General features: G+C 32.9%; 2 protein-coding genes across 2 annotated transcripts; one reads left to right on the top strand and one right to left on the bottom strand.

Moving 5' to 3' along the window:
- The first annotated feature begins 285 nt into the window (after positions 1 to 285).
- On the top strand, positions 286 to 2,452 carry Bet3 (blocked early in transport 3). Its single transcript, XM_072535432.1, has 3 exons — positions 286 to 441; positions 496 to 906; positions 2,179 to 2,452. The coding sequence occupies exons 1-3, from the start codon at positions 403 to 405 to the stop codon at positions 2,263 to 2,265; spliced, it is 537 nt and encodes a 178-aa protein (XP_072391533.1). The 5' UTR covers positions 286 to 402; the 3' UTR covers positions 2,266 to 2,452.
- LOC140443917 (uncharacterized) lies at positions 2,441 to 18,777 on the bottom strand. Its single transcript, XM_072535430.1, has 9 exons — positions 18,016 to 18,777; positions 16,863 to 17,475; positions 16,577 to 16,752; positions 16,340 to 16,521; positions 16,083 to 16,288; positions 10,652 to 10,814; positions 10,353 to 10,568; positions 5,151 to 5,334; positions 2,441 to 2,689 (listed from the first exon to the last, which is right to left on the bottom strand). The coding sequence occupies exons 1-9, from the start codon at positions 18,686 to 18,688 to the stop codon at positions 2,520 to 2,522; spliced, it is 2,583 nt and encodes an 860-aa protein (XP_072391531.1). The 5' UTR covers positions 18,689 to 18,777; the 3' UTR covers positions 2,441 to 2,519.
- Between the last annotated feature and the right edge of the window lie 31 nt (positions 18,778 to 18,808).

Raw genomic sequence — 18,808 nt, 5'->3', positions numbered from 1 at the left:
AATAAGTCCCTTCCACTGACCACCCCCAAGAGTTATCTAATAAAATTTTGTTTAAAAATTCAACAAGCTGGGAGCTACAAAATGTTTTAAAACATAAAAAAAAGTGTAGATTCTAAAACTCAGATTTACCCGTAAAAAAACTTGATAAATGATTTGGTTGAAAAATTCCCAAGTCCAAATTAGAATTTGTTCACTAAAGTTAGTTAACTTATAATACCATCAACTGTATTACATATTGCATAGATTGAATATCAATCGTTAATGATTGTGTTGACACTATTGACGTTTAATTTAATAGGTTATGTGTTTATGCTAGTTCTACAAATTTTAATTTGTTAGAATCTCTCCTGGAGAAACGTTTGCTAGTGAATTAACTAACATAAATTTAACCAAAATTGAGCAATGTCCCGCTCAACTACTAGATTCGATGTTAAAAAAGTGGTATGTAGTAGATTACTTTATTTTGATCCTCCCCCTGTTTTATGTATTTTTTAGAATTCAGAGTTAGTAACGTTAACTTACGGTGCTCTCGTTGCCCAAATGATTAAAGACTTGGACAATGTCGATGATGTCTCAAAGCAGCTTGAAAGATTAGGCTATAACATGGGCATAAGACTTATTGAAGATTTCCTGGCAAAGACTGGTACTGGAAGATGTTTGGATTTAAAAGATACTGCTGATAAAATTCAGAGTGCTTTTAAAATGTATCTAGGAATACAACCTAATGTAACCAATTGGAGTCCTTCTGGTGATGAATTTTCTTTTATGCTTGATTCTAATCCTCTGACGGAACTAGTAGAGCTTCCTGATGATTTAAAATCATTAAAGTATTGTAATTTGCTTTGTGGAGCTATTAGAGGTGCCCTTGAGATGGTACAGCTAGATGTTCAGAGTTGGATTGTGCAGGTAGGTAGCAAAAAAAATTAATATTTAATAGAATAGGCCTATAATTTAAAACGCTCATTTATACAAGCTAGTCAGTTCACTGTAAAAATAAAAGAAGTATAGCCACAGAATAACAAAATAATCAACTGTTGCTTCAGCTAGTTTTACTACAACTGACTGACCAAGTGTGCCTTCTGTTTCTTTTCCGTTGTAGATGTTTACATCATACATGTAGCCAGAGTCACACCTGGTCCATAACTGTATCCTTCTTTTTACCGGTTTCAAGGGAAGGTATTGTTTTAGAAGTCTGCCCTTGAATTTAGTCACATATTCGTCTATCAACTGAATAATACTGTCACTTCTTGCAGCTAAAAAAGTTTCTTCGTGCAGGAAAGAACTTCTTCTATATAATATACTTTTGATGCATCGCTTGGCTTATTGGGTTCATTGAAATATAACTTAGACATAAGTAATAAAAACTGATCCCTGGATATTACTTATTCTATGACTGTATTGCCTAAAAACTTGCGTTTAGGGCAGTATTGCTGTATTGGCGGCAAACAATTAAAGAACATTATAAGGGCAAACTGAAAAAAAACTTTGATTTCACTTGGAGCTACTTCTTGAATATTTCTTATTTTTAGTTCACCCAATATTTTCAAATATAGATTTGTCCAGTATCTCACTTGCATTATAAGATTTTTAGGAAACATATAGAAGCAGTTAATCACAGAAGAATCTTTGTTTATTTTATCTGTAAGCATTGATTTTTCATGTGAGGGGATAACATACTTTTTAGTTAACATTTTTACGATCAAATCTTGGATCTAGAATTTGTGGCTGTTGTGCGTTGTCAGTTGAAGACTGCTGTCTTCAACTTCAGGTTCTTCTAATGAGGAGTCAGGAGTCGGTATCAAAGCATTTATAGTCTGAATGGGCACTGTACCACTGTCATAAAAAGGATTTTGTGGCTCCTCCAAATCAGATAAGTTTTCAACTATATCTTCCAATTCTTTTTGTGAGACAGCAATAATGTTATTCTAGAAAACACGCACACGAGAACATGTGCACATACTACAATCACCCATTGTTTGATGTAGACTGAGACCGAAAATAATGACTTTTTATAAGTTATACCCAAGCGAAGTGTTAGTCCATCCCAATACATTTTAGAGCCGCGTTTAGCCATGCAGTATTTTTTTAATTATTCTTGGGATCTATATGAATACTTTTGACATTTCAATACTTTAATAAATGTGAAAATGTGTATTTTGATTAAACAATATGTTTTAGGACCAGTTGAAAGGTGACCAAAACACAGAAATTAGAGTAAAATTCATCAGAAGATTAGAGGATGCTATGCCAGCTGGGGAAGATTGATCCATATACAATTGTTTATTTATTTAATGTATATATCGGTATACATTTAATAAATAAAACTTGATATTGTAAGATATACAATTTGTATAATTCCATTTTTATATTATTTTGAGAAGTATTTATAACTTAAGTTTATATTGTTTGAAATGGATATGTTTATTAGAAAATAAAAAAACAAAATTAAGAAGTTTTATTAAAATTAAATTAGGTATATTACACCATAATTAAAATAATACACAAAAACTAAATATATTCTATTCATCGTCGTCATCACTTCCACTGTCATGAGTTTCATCTTCTTCATTATCGTTATCATTGTCTTCTTCGTCAGAATCTTTAAGAGCCTTGCCCGATGTACCCTTTTTCTTAGTTCTGCTGTTTTCAAAATCTGATCCATCTTCATCTGATGAATAAATAGCTCCACCTAAAAAACAAAACATGTATTACTAAAAATGTAAGAGTTAATTTTTGATTTGACTCGATACAACTCTCGCTATGCGTATTTCACTCACGCTTAATATAAATGTTTCGTAAAATAGAAACAGAACAAGTAGGGAGTTCAGTGTTTTGTCTAGCTGAGATAAAAGTTTTTACACGCGGCAAATATCTTCACTAGTCTTTTGTTATCGCTAAAGGAACGATCTAAACCAAGGACTGGACATTGAGAGATACCCTGACGTGAGTTCTCATTTTTCCTTTTTTTACATTTTGGTCAACATGAAAACATGAAAATGATTAGCGGAAATAGAAAAGGCATTAAAACATATACAACATTCGTTGGAAGTGGTCGAAAAAAAAAATTAAGAACATATCTCGTCATTCGTTACCAAAAAGAGATTTCTTAAGCCTCCAGCGGACAGGCTAAATAAAATTACACAAACACACGGCTGAGGACCAAAATGAAAAATTTCGAAAAAAAATAAAAATGAAATAAATTTTTTTAAACTATTTATGCATTGTGTATTTCTATTTTAATTTACAACGAAATAAGAAAATGTAACCCAATCCTAAATATTCTATTTCACAGGAAAAATAACATTGTAATAATTAACAAACAACAATGTTTAAAAAAAAGTCCATACAGAAAATATTGGTAATCAAATTCAGTCAGCACATTTCCTGCAGGATGCTGTTATATGTTCAATACACAGCCAATACTTACAGAACTTACAAAAATATCTGGTTTTTCTGTCATTTCAATATTTGCAATAAGCTCTTTTGTTTGGAGTAGATGTTGGGTCCTCTTCCAAAAGAACTCCAGCGTATTTCCTAGCTGTTTACGGGCTCGTATCTAACCTCACTCTGGAATATCATGTCCCCTGGACATATGGGGTTTACTTTGTTGTGTGTATGTGCAACTAAACGCTAAATATACGATATAACACTATACTAAATTTCGGGAAGCTACAGAATTAATTTTCTTTCATGTGGCGCATAAGCTACAGAATTAATTTTCTTTCATGTGGCACATAAAGTTATTAAAAAAAACGGTCGGGTGGGGACCATTAGTGATATATGTATTTCAAGTTCCGTGTATTTTTTTTTTAAGAAATTTACAGAGAAATTATATTTTAATGAGTAGAAAGGGGATACAGGGTTTCAATGTTATCAACAAAAAATTACAAAGTTTGTGTTGTACTTTCATATGGGAGTGGAGTGACCAAACCAAAGTTTTTTAGCGTGAAGATATACCAAGAAAACAGTCATTCCAAAATTTACTGTTTCTGAAAATGTACCTTCCTCGATTTTACAACTAGAAACTTTAGCCTATTTTTTCAAGTTTCTCTTTCCCGATAGGCTTATGGAACCTATCAAGACACAAACGGAATGCCAATATTGGTCACTGAGCAGTTAGCGATGCGATGTGATGAGCTCTAATAGATTAGAAATAAAACGTTTCCTGCATTTTTTTAATAACATTGATGACATTATTGAAAAATATGAGTCTGGGCATGACAACTATTTAAAATTAGACCTGTTCTCAGTCAAACAAGAGAACAGCTACTCGTGGTCCCGAAATAAAAATTTCTAGCTGTAGATGAAATACAAAGATAGCTGTAGATAACAAAAGCCCGAAGCCAGCTAACCAGTATAATAAAAAACTTAAGTGGAACTACAAAAACTTTGTGCTGAGTGGTATTTCGGGATTCAGCTAGGACTGATTTGTTTGCCGGATCCCAATGTAATATTAAGTATACCTTTGGGGCATCACATCTAAGTATGAGCAGTAACGTGGTTGTCAAATTAGCAAATTCTATACCAAAACATCAACATTTTAAGTTGTTTTTTTTGTCAATGGGTTCACCAATATACTTCTTATGATATATCTGACTAAAGAGAGTATTTTACCTCTGGGAATACTAAGGCTAAATCGTGTTCCAGAAGTTGTGCTGGCAGCTAAGAAAGAAATAAAGAAACGAGGGAGAGGTGATATGGTAGAAAAAATAGACAATGTGGATTTCAGTGTAGTATCCTGGTTTGATAATAAAAACGTTGCTACAATGTCATCATATGCTGGAAGTGAACCAAAGGGAGAGAAAAGAATATTTTTTAAACAGTAAAAACAGGTATTATGAGAGGAATCTAGATATGAGAAAATATACAGTGTGTCCTATTTAAAAATTGTACGATTGCTTTACCACGTAGTTCTTAATCATCCTGTGGAATTCGGCATATTATCGAAGCCTGAAAAATATTATTACTTACATTTTCTCTAATTACCTTTTTTGGATATTCTGTACTATATTGGAATTATCGACCAATGTAGTACTAAAAAGTCACCCTGTATATATTTAGGTACCACAAGACGAAGAAGAAATAACATTTTTTAATTCAAATCATGGTAAATTTATCGCTTAAGACATTAATTCAAAGTATAAACTTACCTTTTGGTGCAGTACTTCCACCTTTGTATTTACTTTTAATAGCCGCAAGAGAAATTGCCCCGTCGTCATCACTACCGTCTTCCTCCCTAACAAATGTATTTTCAAGTGCTCTAGAAGCTTTGTCTGACTTCTTTCTAGTAGTTTTTGGTTTGGATGCTGATTGCCTCAGTTTTTCTTCTTCTTTCTATAATAACAAACTATGAATTAATATGGATTCCCCTAGTAAATAGTAAGGGTTTTACTAATGCTCATATTTCCAAAACGATAACACTATATATATATATATATATATATATATATATATATATATATATATATATATATATATATATATATATATATGCATATATATATATATATATATATATATATATATATATATATATAGTGAGCTGAAACATAGCAGCTCACGTAAGTCGCGATAACATGGAATGATTCCTCCAAAACGTCTGATCTATTCTTTTCGGACTTCTGCTCTTTCTTCTATGTTTTTTTGCTTGATTGAATATACTTAAGGATTGAAAATACTTGATTTGCTTGATTGAATATACTATTCCAACCAAATATTAAACATCTTTTTCAATCTAGATTAGAAAAGGAACTAAATGAGATGGAAAGAAATATGGATGTAGAACAAGAGTACAACAACCTCAAAACGATAATAAAAAAATTGCTATGAAGTACTTATTAGGAACAGAGAACAACGACAAAAAGCACCACGAACCACCATGGATGACAGAAAACGTAAAAGATATGATACCAGAAAAAAACAAAATATATAAGAAATGGCTAACAAATAAAACATCTAGCAATAAAGTAACGTATCAAAGGAAAAACGCAGAAGTACGCAACCAAATAAAAGAAGCAAAAAACGATTTCTAAAAACAAAAATGTGTCCAAGTTGGAAACTTAATTGGTGGTTCTCAGACACGGAAGCATGGAGAACTATCACGAATCTAAAGAAAAACACCCATAACTCATTAAGCAACTTAATTCCTATTGAAAAGTGGGAAAATCACTATAAAAATTTACTCCAAGAGTCCAGATTGGAATATATGAGAGAAGAATACAGTATGGAGAGACAAACAAATAGTAACATTAATACTACTAACAACGAGGTCCGTACTGCGTTAATTAAAATTAAAAACGAATGATCTCCGGGACCTGGCAATATAGCTGTAGAGTTACTTAAAGCAGGAGGTCCACTCCTAATAGAACGAATAACTTTTCTAATGAATCAATGCTGCCAACAAATTAAAGTACCATCTGAATGGAAAACCGCTCACCAAGTGTTTATCTTTAAAAAGGGTAATCAAAAAGATCCTAACTGCTACAGAGGATTAAGTATCCACCTACTTTCGGGAGATTTTTTGGAAAGATAATAAATGGAAAAATACAAGATGATGTAGGACATCTAATTAGCAAAGACCAAAGTGGATTTACGCCTGGTGATATTTGTGAATATCATATATTACATTTTTGTTTATAGTTAAAAACTAAATGATCTAGTATTATTGAATATCTTAGTGGGAATTACATTTAGAGAAATGGTCAATCGCCAAAAATGTTATTTAAAACATGAGAACATGTCTTCCTTTTGTTCTATTTACTACTGGTTTCAGGTTTGTTATCTTCCTAATTAGTGCGTCTTCTTCTCTTCTTTGTATGTGTCCAAACCATCTCAGTCTTTGTGCTTTAATAAATTTTACTATGTCTTTTCCTTCGGTTTTATTTCTATTTTTTATTTCATGGTGCATTAGTCTTCTATTTTCTCATTGTTCTGTCTTTATTGGGGCGTGTTTTCTCATAATTTTTCTTTCTTTTTTCTTCATCTTTTTTCGTAAAACACATTACTTTCGTTACGTATGATATCAACGGTCTAATTGCTGCTCTATATATTTTTGTCTTTGTTTTTTTGCTGTTTTTTTTTTTTGTCTTTAAATAGTGGGTGATACTTCCAAAATACCCCATTTTTCCACCTCATTGTGTGCGTGGTAGTGTCATGCTTTGGATGTATAATTTGGGTTGGTTCATGCGGTATTTAGTTGGCATGGTTCTATTTGGTCTATTCAGTTCTTCAGTTTCCGTATTCGACCATTTTATAACGCCAAACCAGCAGCTTGACATCTTATATTGAAACTATTTCTACGACTGTAAAATGTCTGTTTGGCGACGTTTGTTTTACCACAATACTTATTGCGAATTCCTATAAAAAGTAGTTTTTTTGTATGAACTTCAATGCTCATGCTATGCCGGATTTTGACGTGTATTTATGTCCATACGAACGGTGACTTCATCCACCATCAATAACCACTGCACATTGACCAATTCCTCCTGATATCACGTTTTAGGTTTCTAAAGCTTTCTGGTATTCTTCCTCCCCTGCTGCTTGAATCGCATCACTTAAACATTGCTGCCACGTTTCTCCTAGTTCTTGCTGGTAATTGATATGGCAACCCTGTTAGCACGACGTTTTGTTTGAAGCGTTTCTAAGCCGAAGGTAATGCTGAACATATTATTTTTTTATATTGTGGCAAAACTCTACATTCAAAAATGTTCAAAAAATTAAAAAGTATTTCTTAGTATTATATCTTTATGCTGTAAGAAAATTAACAAAATTGTATGTTTTGTTTTCCCGCTTTATACTTGGAAAAAATTTGTTTTTTTGAGTTTTTTCGAAAACGAAGACATAAAGTTTTCTTAAAATTTGTCAAAATACTTCTAGTTTTGCCTCTTCCGACTGGAGTGGGGATGCTTGAGTTACGTCACCAGAGTATACAAGAAAACAAAACCCATTTATTCGCGATTGGAACTGAATGTAGAGGGCAGGTCGATAGCAGTGTTGATTGGTTGAAGGGTAAAGAATTACGCCACGAGAGTACAGTTTCGGGCTTAATGTTCATTGGTTAGGCGGAAGAGGCAACCGTAGTAAGTCTACGAACCGTGGGTGGGAGCAACGTCTGTATGCGCAAACTTGAGTCGAAGTGCGACGGAGAAAGTATTCGAAATAAAGAGATAAAAGATTGTACGCGCGAACTTCGCTTTGAAATGATAGGACGAATTAAGCCCATTAAGGCATAGTTTGTTGTATTGTATAAAATTATTAATTATTTCCTTTTATCGAAATCAATATGTAATGTAAACAACAAGAAACAAATTAAAAATGCTTTAAATTAATATGTGATGAAAGGATAGGTTACAGTTATTTAAAAAAAACCAAAAAAGCTGGCAATTTCTTTTTAAATAAAAAAAATTTCTAAATAATTTTTTGTGTTATAATTTATAATTAAGCAAAAAAAAGATTTTCTTAAATAAAAAATTAGCTATTAGTAGACATATCTGATAATCAGTTGAACTGTTCTTGAGATACTGATACAAACACACTTGACCAGCACAAATTTTATAGGATCGTAAACGTTATTTCTACTTGTTTTTTCTTGCGTAGCCTAACCTGCGGTTTTATGATTACAATACACGCACGCACACACACACAAACTAAACTTTTACTCCAAATCACTTTCCTCTTCTTCTTATTCAGTTTCAGAGTCCGAAATCTCACCTACATTTATAATTAAAGTATCGACAACTTCGTCAACTTGAGGTTCTACTTTTAAAAACTCTTCTTCGCACTTTTTTGCATGATCGCATCGTTTCTTCCATTCTTCGACTGAAAATTCGGAAAAAACTCTTCACAAAATTGTTGCACAGCTTTTATATTAAATGATAGGTTCTTTTGTGCAACATGTTGTTTCAGAGAAGACCATACCAATTCGATGGGGTTTAGATCAGGGTGATACGGAGGAAAACGTAGAATACTATGACCATGCTGACTTAAAAGATCATCTATAACATATAATTTAAAACTCGGCTTGTGCATTTTTATTAAATTATACAAATCTGGTTTTAGCATATCGTCATCGAAGTAAATATTTTTTGCTCTTAACCGCTGAATCATTTCACTCTTTCTGGTATTCGAATTTGGTGGTTTGTCTTTTTGCACATTGTGGTAAGGGGCGTTATCAATTACAAGCACAGAATTCGTGGGTAAATTGGGCATTAGTTTTTCCACTAACCATTTTTTGTAATCTTCAAAATTCATTTCGTGATGATAATCTCCCGTTCATGAATTTGATTTAAAAATTAGTTGTGCATTTTTTATGAATCCATTTTCTCCACCAGCATGTACTATTATTACACGTTGTCCTTTTGATATTGGCCTCTTAAGTCCTTCATTTGAGTCATCATTCCAGCAAGTATCAACTGTGTGGGAAGCGTGGATGTATGTTTCGTCCATATACACTATCGGCCTGTTTTCCTTTCTATAGCTTTTAATGGCACGTAAATATGACAGTCTTAAGTGACGAGTATCTTGTTTTCCATCAAAGCTTTCTGTTTGTTTTTGTTTTTCTCCATCGAAAACCAATAGATTTGACTTGTCGTAAAGAATCCATACCTCCCGAGTAACCGGTGTCTTTAAATTTTCTCCAAAAATTTGGCATCGTGGGAACAATTTTGTCTGTGGTATATGTATTTATTATAATTCTTCTTAATAAAGCTTTATCGGCGTCGTCGAGGTCAGTTTTAGGTTTTTTTTTTGTTTCTACATTTTTTTGGAGACTGGAATGACGAACTTTCACCAGCATTTATTTTACTTTTTTCTTTTACGATATTTCTAATACTTCGTTCTGATACACCTGTAGCAGCAACAATTCATAAATTCAAACACATTCTAAATTACTTCCCGAGTTTGCCTATTAAACTTATGCATTTTTTAAGTGCTTTTAAAATCCATCTTTTATAGCATTTAATCCGGCACTGGTTATTATGTTTCTTAGTTAAAAAGAAAACAAGCACTGAGTCTAAAATCTATTTCGAGCGACACGTGGTAGGTCTGTCTACTACGCCGTCAAAGGAGTGGCTTAGCGACCGGCAACAGTAGATTCCGTGTACAGTAAAAGAACTTTGCTTTAAGAATTTGCAAAAACAGAACTAGTCCTATAACGTCTTTTAACTGATATTAACAAGTTCATAACATTCCAAGAGGAGGAAAATTCATTAGAAAAATTGAAATTATCAATGAAAAATATTTCTACGTTTTTTTATAATAAATAAAGTTTATGTACCTGAAAAAGCAAAGAAATCAATAGGAAAGATAAATACGATTAATATTCTGCAAAAATGTTTGTATTTAAAATTACATACCTTTATTCTCGTTGCTTTGTCCAAATCAGGATCCACACCAACTTGTGACATGATTTTAATACCACTTGTTTTGGTAGATCTATCAGCCAAAGAAAGAGTCATCTTTCTGTGAGTGAAACTCTCAGTTGAATGCGGCCTAAAGCTCAACTTTGTTCGGAATACTGCTTGACCTTGTAAACCTGTACCTTGACGAATAAACAAGTGATTGTGGTCTCCCTAAAAAAATTTTAAAACATGATTTTGTAATCTTATAAATACATGACAAGAGGTCAATACGTATGAATATATTTAGTAATTACCTGTAATGGTTGTTTATATACATCAAAGATTTCAGATCCTAAATGTAAACTGTAAGACCCATCGGACCATCTTACTATTCTAGCATTTGATTCTTTTTTCATATTTCCTTCATCGTCCATTGATTCTTTCCATCTAATGGTATTTTCTACTTTTAGTTTTAACCTGCAAAATGCAACTAAGTTTAAAAAGGTACTATACAAACAGTGCAATTGAGCCAGCAGATAAATTATGGAACTTTCTAAAATGTTAACCCTACACTGCATATGAAACATACCGAAAATTTACACGTATAACAAATGTTATACGTGTGAAATAAAATTAAATCCAAACAGCACTATGTAACATATTCGATATATACCACTCTATTATATCTGGACCTGAGTATATTAAAAGGGCCAAACTCCATTTTTGCCTTTATTGCCATTTTTGTTGCCGATTTTTTAATTTGAATTTCGGGCTTATCTCCAAATTTAAATTAAAACGGCCAAATTGCACATAGAACTGCTCACTTTAGTTAACTAAAGTGCCAATATCCGGTGAGCATTGTACTTTAGCCTTTTTATTCTTAAGTCATTGAAGATTGGCCTGTACAAAAACATAACCTTAAAAAAATTGTTGTAATGACAGGTGAAGCCCTTCTGTGTTTTATTTTAAGTGAATTTACTGCAAGTAAAGCAAAAAATGTATTCAAGCCGAACTAAAAGGCTCTTGTCTTTAATTAAAGACTCCGGTCAAGTTGGTGATAGGAATAGAAACGAAAATGGTAAGTACTAAAATAACATAGGTATAGTTCGTCCCAAACCCTTCTTTCAGTGCGTCATAGTTGATCGAATTCTCTCTAACACATTAAGCTAGAAGTGACAGAAAAAAACGTGAGTCTGTGATTATTATACATAGAACTTGGAAAATTATTTATCGTAAAGCTAATTCTAGTTACGGATGTATAATTGGTTGGAGTTTAGAATACGCTAAATAGAAGATATCCAATCAATGATGCGCATATATATAATTTGACCGATGAATTTGACGCAGAAGGTCTCGATCTTGACAGTACTTTCACAACGTCAACTGATAAAATAATAATTGTCATTCCAGGTTAGTATTATCAGACATTTTACAGTGAAAATTTAATTTTGTATTTATTGTCATAAAAATATTTTAAATATGCCGAGATATATCGAGAAAGAACAAAGACTAATATTAAAATTATTAAATTATTTTCAATTAGAAAAAGAGGGATTACGATCCTGCAACTGTCAAATTTAACTAAAATGACATTCAATAATTAGGGAGTTTTTGTAACTACCTAACGTAACGTATCTCCCTATACGTAAAGAACTAACGTATCGAAGAAGATGAACGTTAAATTGATAGTTTTTGTTCTGCACGTAACGTAACGATGGTGTTGCCCTCACCGAATTAGTGATTAACTAATAAATTGTCAGTGCCAGTCTTGTCCTTGTCATTTAACCCTATTTTTGATATTCAAAATAAATAAATATTTTTTTGAACAATTTTTAATTTTTGACATGGACGCGATATTAAATGTAGGTGTCTTTATTGATGATGAAGAAGACGAAGACATATAAGATGCCCTTCTTCTCCACATCTTGAACGACTATACGGCCGCTTTAATTTTGATACCATTAAAAATATTTTTCGCTTTTGAATTAAATTCCACCTTTCTGGATGGTCGTAAGGTCGTGGAGGTTCTTGCCTACAACTTCCTTCAACAAGGACAAATCATCTTCATTGCTGAAGTGAAGTCGTTTTCTACTGCTTTCCATTATTTATAAAAATCAAAACAAATATACGTAACCACAAATGTAAAAATACACGTACCACGTGTGCTTATGAAATGTAAATGTTGAAATTTTGGTAATCGGGTAAGATTCCCTTGCGCATTCGGTTACCTTCGGCTCGATAGGGATGCGTATGAACGTAACGTACCAGCCCGTTACGTTAGGTAATACGTATCTAGATACGTTAGTTCAACCATTAATGCGCATGCTTATATGTCAAAAAGATACGTTACGTATACGTATTTGCTTGCACAAAAACTCTCTAGTAATTCTCGACATTCTTAAAATCCTATATTATGTCAAAATTAGTGACGCACTGAAAGAACGGTTTGGAACAGACTGTATGCAAATTGCGTTATTTTATTAATATAAAATATGGGTTCAGGTCATTCTACTGAATAATCCATATCAACTTCTTTTACCCAGCCTGGTTGTAGTAATGCTGCTGTTATTGTGGAATTGATCTCACAAGATGTAGACATGCAATTTCAGGCATCTGACAATATTGCGATGGATCAGTCAAGAAACTCTATAGAGGGTAGATAATAATAGATAATCCTAGATAATCCCCTAGATAACCCTAGATAATCCTTAAATTATCTAAATTGTTGCAATCTTTAATACCTACTTGTTTAATAATAAAGTAATAAGTTTTATTGCCTTGCTGTTGTATATTTTGTACATATGTAAAACGCTTACGTGGCTATAGTTTTAAAATGTCGATTAATTTCTTTTAGAATATTCCGCCGTTCAATTTGATGAGTTTGCTTAAAGAACAACTTATGAAACGCATGAAAGCAATCAACAAAATGAAAAAGCATGAACTTTTAGCACTAGAAGCACTATTTTAAATGTAAGTGCTTCCAACGTACCAATTTGTGTCTTTAACATTCTTAAATGCTTAAAAAACTTTTTTCCACTTACATTGTTTTCTTAATTTTTTTAGGAATCAGAAATCAAGAATCAGAAAATCAAGGAAACGAGTGAAACGTATTCAAGATTGGAAGCAACTTAAAAGATAGGAAGAATATATCGTCGCGATTTTACCAATTAAGTAGACACGCTCAAGATCAAGTGTTAGCGGAAAATGTGGAAGAAAAACTCAAAGATAGGCAAAGGCTCGCACCAGAGAAAAGGAGATCTTTTTCTACGAAACATTGTTTAAAATATTCTACCGGAAATCAAACAGAAGTTTGTCAAAGCATGTACTTAAGCTCCTATGACATTTCTATTAAAAAGATAAGAGTGATTGTAGAGAAAAAAGGGCCCATCGTGGGGTATGTCTACCAGATAGAAGAGGAATGCATAAAAACCAACCCAAAATTGCTGAACAGTTGAAATATATTTTTCGCGATCACATAAGAAGAAGAAGATTTGAATATTTCACGTATTTATAGACTTTATACTGAAAACTCCAAAGAAATGAAAGTTGCTTCGCTCAAAGAATTTCAGTACAGAAAAATATTCAATGAAGAATTTAATCTTGCTTTTCATCATCCTGCAAATGATACATGTGCGAAGTGTGATCGATTCAATCTTCGCCTTAAGTCATATTATAATAAAACAAACCTTACAGAAAATGAGGTACACGAAAAGATCCCAATAGAACAAGATATAAATAACCAATAAAAAGAAAGATGAAGAAAGAAGTAAATTAGATCCAAGTTATGTGACTGTTTCATTTGATTTGGAAAAATATTTGCCGACCCCCTTCTTGAGAAATGGTGTATCGTTTTACAAAAGATAACTGTGGGTCTACAATCTAACTCTGTATAAAACAGATCATATTGGCAATGAAGGTATTTGTTTTTTATGGAACGAAACTATAGCAGGACGTGGAGGTCAAGAAATAGCTTATTGTTTAAGAAAGTAGTTTGTTTTGGATATTTCTTCAAAAGACATTAAAATTCGTTAATTTCTACAGCGATTCGTGTTTTGGGCAGAATAAAAACATTGATGTTGATACAGTGTTCTGCAAGATTTTAAAGGAACTACCAGACACATACTCATTATTTGAGATAAACCACTAGTTTATGGAGCTAGGGCACACCCATATGGAGGCCGATAGAAGATGTTTTAGCATTCAAAGTTGATTCTTCATTAACTGCATGTGTACAAGAATTTTTAATTTTTTAATTTACATTAAAAACTACAATATTCGAGAAGCTCTCCTCGCTCTATCCATAATTTCACTAATTAAATCTTCCTTAACACTCAATGACATTTCACCATCACTATTGTAACCTTCAACACATTTTTTTACTTCTTGTAGCATTTTTTGTAGCAATGTAGGAATTAATTTAACTCTGGCTTCACAGTCTTCGCAGTAATACTTCAATAATCTGGTTCCCTTAAGATCAATAACTTTTAGTTCACTAGCAGTAAGATTCGAACAATTCCTGTGCGTAGCCCTCTGGCAGATATCACATGTTATATGTGGTGTTATTTATTATTTTACAAACAACACACTCGATGATAATCGTCAAATTAAAAATTAAAGAATTAGGTAGGTAGGCACGCTACTGGTAAATATTCCAAATCAGACGGAGCTTATCGTTAATTGATTTTTAATGACAATTGCTTTTGAGTAAAAAAACGAAAAATATAATACAGAAAAATTGCACCAATTTTCGCAAATTTCTTAGATTTAACTTTAACTTTAACAAAACAAAATTTGGTAGAAACTGCAGATTTTTCTCAGTATGCACATGCAGGTATGATTCTTACTGAACCGTAAACATCTAAAACTCTCTAGACTATCTATACTGCATCCATTTGCCTAATGCACGTTGCTACTAGTCTAAAAATATTGGAGTGTCCCAAATAAAAAAACAATGAGCCAACATGCTTTTGTCGTGAAAAAGAAAAGTAATTCATTTTACAGATAATTACAGGTATAATGTGGAAAGATCTAATAACGTTTTCTAATGCGATGTTGAACAACACACACGATATTGCATCCCCTTGTCTAAGCCCACCATTGGCTTCAAAGCTGGAAGACAAATTTCCTTGGACAAGAATGCTTAGCAGACATAAAATAATAGGCTCTTACAATATAGTATAGTTTTACGATATTTGGTAGTATAGTGTACTTGTTCGTAAATGATCACACAAATCTACGCTGTTTAATTTCACAGATAAATGTTTGGGATATTACAGAATTTAATGTACTCTTCACTGTAAAACCTGTTGAATTAAAAGTTACAAGAAAACGACACTGACAATGAAACGATTAGGACAATAAAAATGAAAACTATCAAAATTATAAATTGGATAATTTGGAAATGGTTAAGTGCAAACAAAATTAAAGACGCCATAATAACCTAAAATTTGAATAAGAAATAGGATGTAGAATGAAAAAATAAAGTATGAAAATAAAGCATTAGATTAAATTATGATCGGATTATACAGAAAATAAACATTTAAACTAAATCTTGAACTCTCTTTAATTATTATGAAAAAATCTGGAAAAATAATTAAGCACACTATACTTGGGGAGTAGTAATTAGCTTTCTGTACATCCAGATCAACCGCAGATTATATTTTCTACAAAAAGAGACTATTATTTACAAATTTTAGACTTTCAACCAATGAACAAAGTACAACATATTACAAATTGATGCATTACCTTGCTCTACCTTCTTCATCCAGCGTTTCTTCTTCATCAATTTCATCTTCATAGGTTTCAGGATCAAAAGGACGTGTTTCTACAGATAAAAAGTTGGGCAGTTTCACAAAATGTATATCTCTACCTAAATCACAGGTTATTTTTGGAACTTCGACATCAATTCTAGTTTCTGGTATTGGTTCAGGCTCATTTTCCTTATCTTCGTCCTAAAAAGAATGTGTTCAGAAAAGTATGTGCGGTATAAAAATTATTTTTACATCAGCAATAGTCGGTCTTTGATCTGCTTCGTCACCTGATCTGGATCTTCTACCATCATCAGATCTAGATCTCCTTCCATCTCTGTCATCTTCTCTATCTGAATCCATTCTTTCGTCTCTCTTTTCATCCTCACTACTAAGACTTATATCATCAGCATCACCAAAAATGTCGGCAGCGTCAACTAAAACCAATTGCTACTTTTAATATACATACAAAATATAATTTGTAAATTTTACCTTTTTCTGTTTCACCCTTGCCACCTCCCTCATCTTCACTATCTGAAACAACCGCTTTCCGTTTTTTAGTTACTACTCTCTCTTCCGAACTGTCTCTCTCACGTTTTTCGCCACCCTCGCCTTCATCAATTAATAAATTTGGACTATTTGAGCCACTGCGAACTTTTGATTTTGATCTACAAAATGTACAAATTATACAAAATAATATATATATATATATATATATATATATATATATATATATATATATATATATATATATATATATTCTGATCAAAACTTTTACCTGGACCTGGATCTAGATCTTGATTTATGGCTCTTTTTAGATGCTGCTGATCCCGATCTCGATCTTCTAGAAACAGACTCGGATCTTTTTGATCCTACAGAACGAGACCTAGATCTTGATTTATGGCTCTTTTTAGATGCTGGTGATCCCGATCTCGATTTTCTAGAAATAGACTCGGATCTTTTCGATCCCGCAGAACGAGACCTAGATCTTGATTTATGACTCTTTTTAGATGCTGCTGATCCCGATCTTGATCTTCTAGAAATAGATCCAGATATTTTCGATCCTGCAGAACCAGACCTGGATCTTTTAGATGCTGCTGAACCGGATCTTGATCTTTTAGAACCTGCAGATCCAGATCTAGACCTTTTGGATGCTGCTGAACCAGATCTTGATCTCTTGGACGCAGCAGAGCCTGATCTAGACCTTTTAGATGCTGCTGAACCAGATCTTGACCTCTTAGAGCCTACAGACCCTGATCTTGATCTTTTAGAAGCTGCTGAACCTGAACGCGATCTTGACACATGAGATCCAGATTTATTTGAAGCGGCAGAACCAGATCTTCTTGATGCAGCGGAACCTGATCTTGATCTAGATTTTTTAGACGCTAAACCTAAAATTTTAATTATAAATTTTTATTTAAAAAAATGTTATTAGTATAAATAAGATATTATTTTATAATTTACCATCATTATTATTTGCTTGTATTATTTGTGGATACCAAAAGCTATTAAATGTCAAAAAAAAACAAAAAGAACAAAAAAAAAACAGAAAAAAAATCAAAAGTTAAAGCATACACCAGAATTAAAGGAGAAGTGCCATTTTACAAAAATATTTAAAATTATTACCACTAATAGTGTGGAACTTTTTGATAAGAACCACCTTGTAATTGGTCAATTTACTTATAAAAATGGTGATATAAAACATACACTTCTGAGAGCCAGTTATTTTCTTATGGCATTTTAATATATACACAACTTTAGTTTAAAATATGATTATTTTTAGGTTTTCATTTCCACTTCAGAAATGAAAGATCAAAATAAAATAAAATTGTAATTAATTTTGGGAGGATCACTATAAGTGCAACCATTTTTGTGTATGGGATACTATTGTGTTGGTTGGCAACTATGTGGAACTAGGTATGTTTACTAACCTTCAGATTTATTAGAAGCAGCAGATCCTGATCTCTTTGAAGTAGGAGATGCTGAACCGGATCTCTTAGAAGCACTAGAACCTGATCTTTTTGAATGGGCCGAGCCTGATCTATTGGAAGCTACTGATTTGTTTGAGCCAGCTGATCCGGATCTATGAGAAATAGCTGATTCAGCTCTATTTGATGCAGCTGATTCATTTCTGTTGGACGCAGCTGATCCTTCCCTATTAGATGCTTGTGAAGCTGATCTTCTAGACCTAGGAGAACCTGATCTTCTAGAAACATGGGATCCTGAGCGTTTCGAGGTATGGGAAAGTTGTGAACCTGATCTTTGCGATACTTGTGATCCTGATCTGTGAGATGCTTGGGAACCAGATCTATTAGATGCCTGTGATCCAGATCTATTGGAAGCTTGTGAACCTGACCTTCTAGATGCTTGAGAAACTGATCTGTGTGAATCTCCAGAACCTGATCTTTGTGATTTTGGTGAGCCACTAGGGTGAGACCCAGGAGTTCCTGATCGAGATCTACTTGATCGTATGTCATTTGATTTTCCAAATGCTGGAGAATTTGAGGCTGATCTTTCTAAACCATGACCAGGCGTTGGAGCCGGGCCTCTCACAGGACTTAAACTTCTATTTGATTCGTTATCGGACCCCGAATCCGAAGACATATCGGACTTTGTTGGTCAACTAAAACAAATAAGCAAAATCGAAACCTAACCTTATATTGCTTATATTCTTAACTGTATTGTGTATTGTTACGGTGTCTGTGTTTATAATGTCAAAGTCAA

Source organism: Diabrotica undecimpunctata, chromosome 6 (assembly GCF_040954645.1).
Source record: "Diabrotica undecimpunctata isolate CICGRU chromosome 6, icDiaUnde3, whole genome shotgun sequence".
Classification (NCBI taxonomy): Eukaryota; Metazoa; Arthropoda; class Insecta; order Coleoptera; family Chrysomelidae; genus Diabrotica; species Diabrotica undecimpunctata.
This window is presented reverse-complemented; position numbering and strand designations above follow the sequence as displayed.

Coding starts and splice junctions, on each gene's coding strand:
- Bet3 (XM_072535432.1), top strand. CDS start 403: ATGTCCCGCTCAACTACTAGATTCGATGTTAAAAAAGTG. Junction 442..495: donor GATTCGATGTTAAAAAAGTG/GTATGTAGTAGA, acceptor TGTATTTTTTAG/AATTCAGAGTTAGTAACGTT. Junction 907..2,178: donor TTCAGAGTTGGATTGTGCAG/GTAGGTAGCAAA, acceptor AATATGTTTTAG/GACCAGTTGAAAGGTGACCA.
- LOC140443917 (XM_072535430.1), bottom strand. CDS start 18,688: ATGTCTTCGGATTCGGGGTCCGATAACGAATCAAATAGAAGTTTAAGT. Junction 10,569..10,651: donor TATATAAACAACCATTACAG/GTAATTACTAAA, acceptor AAATTTTTTTAG/GGAGACCACAATCACTTGTT. Junction 2,690..5,150: donor TGGAAGTACTGCACCAAAAG/GTAAGTTTATAC, acceptor TTTGTTTTTTAG/GTGGAGCTATTTATTCATCA.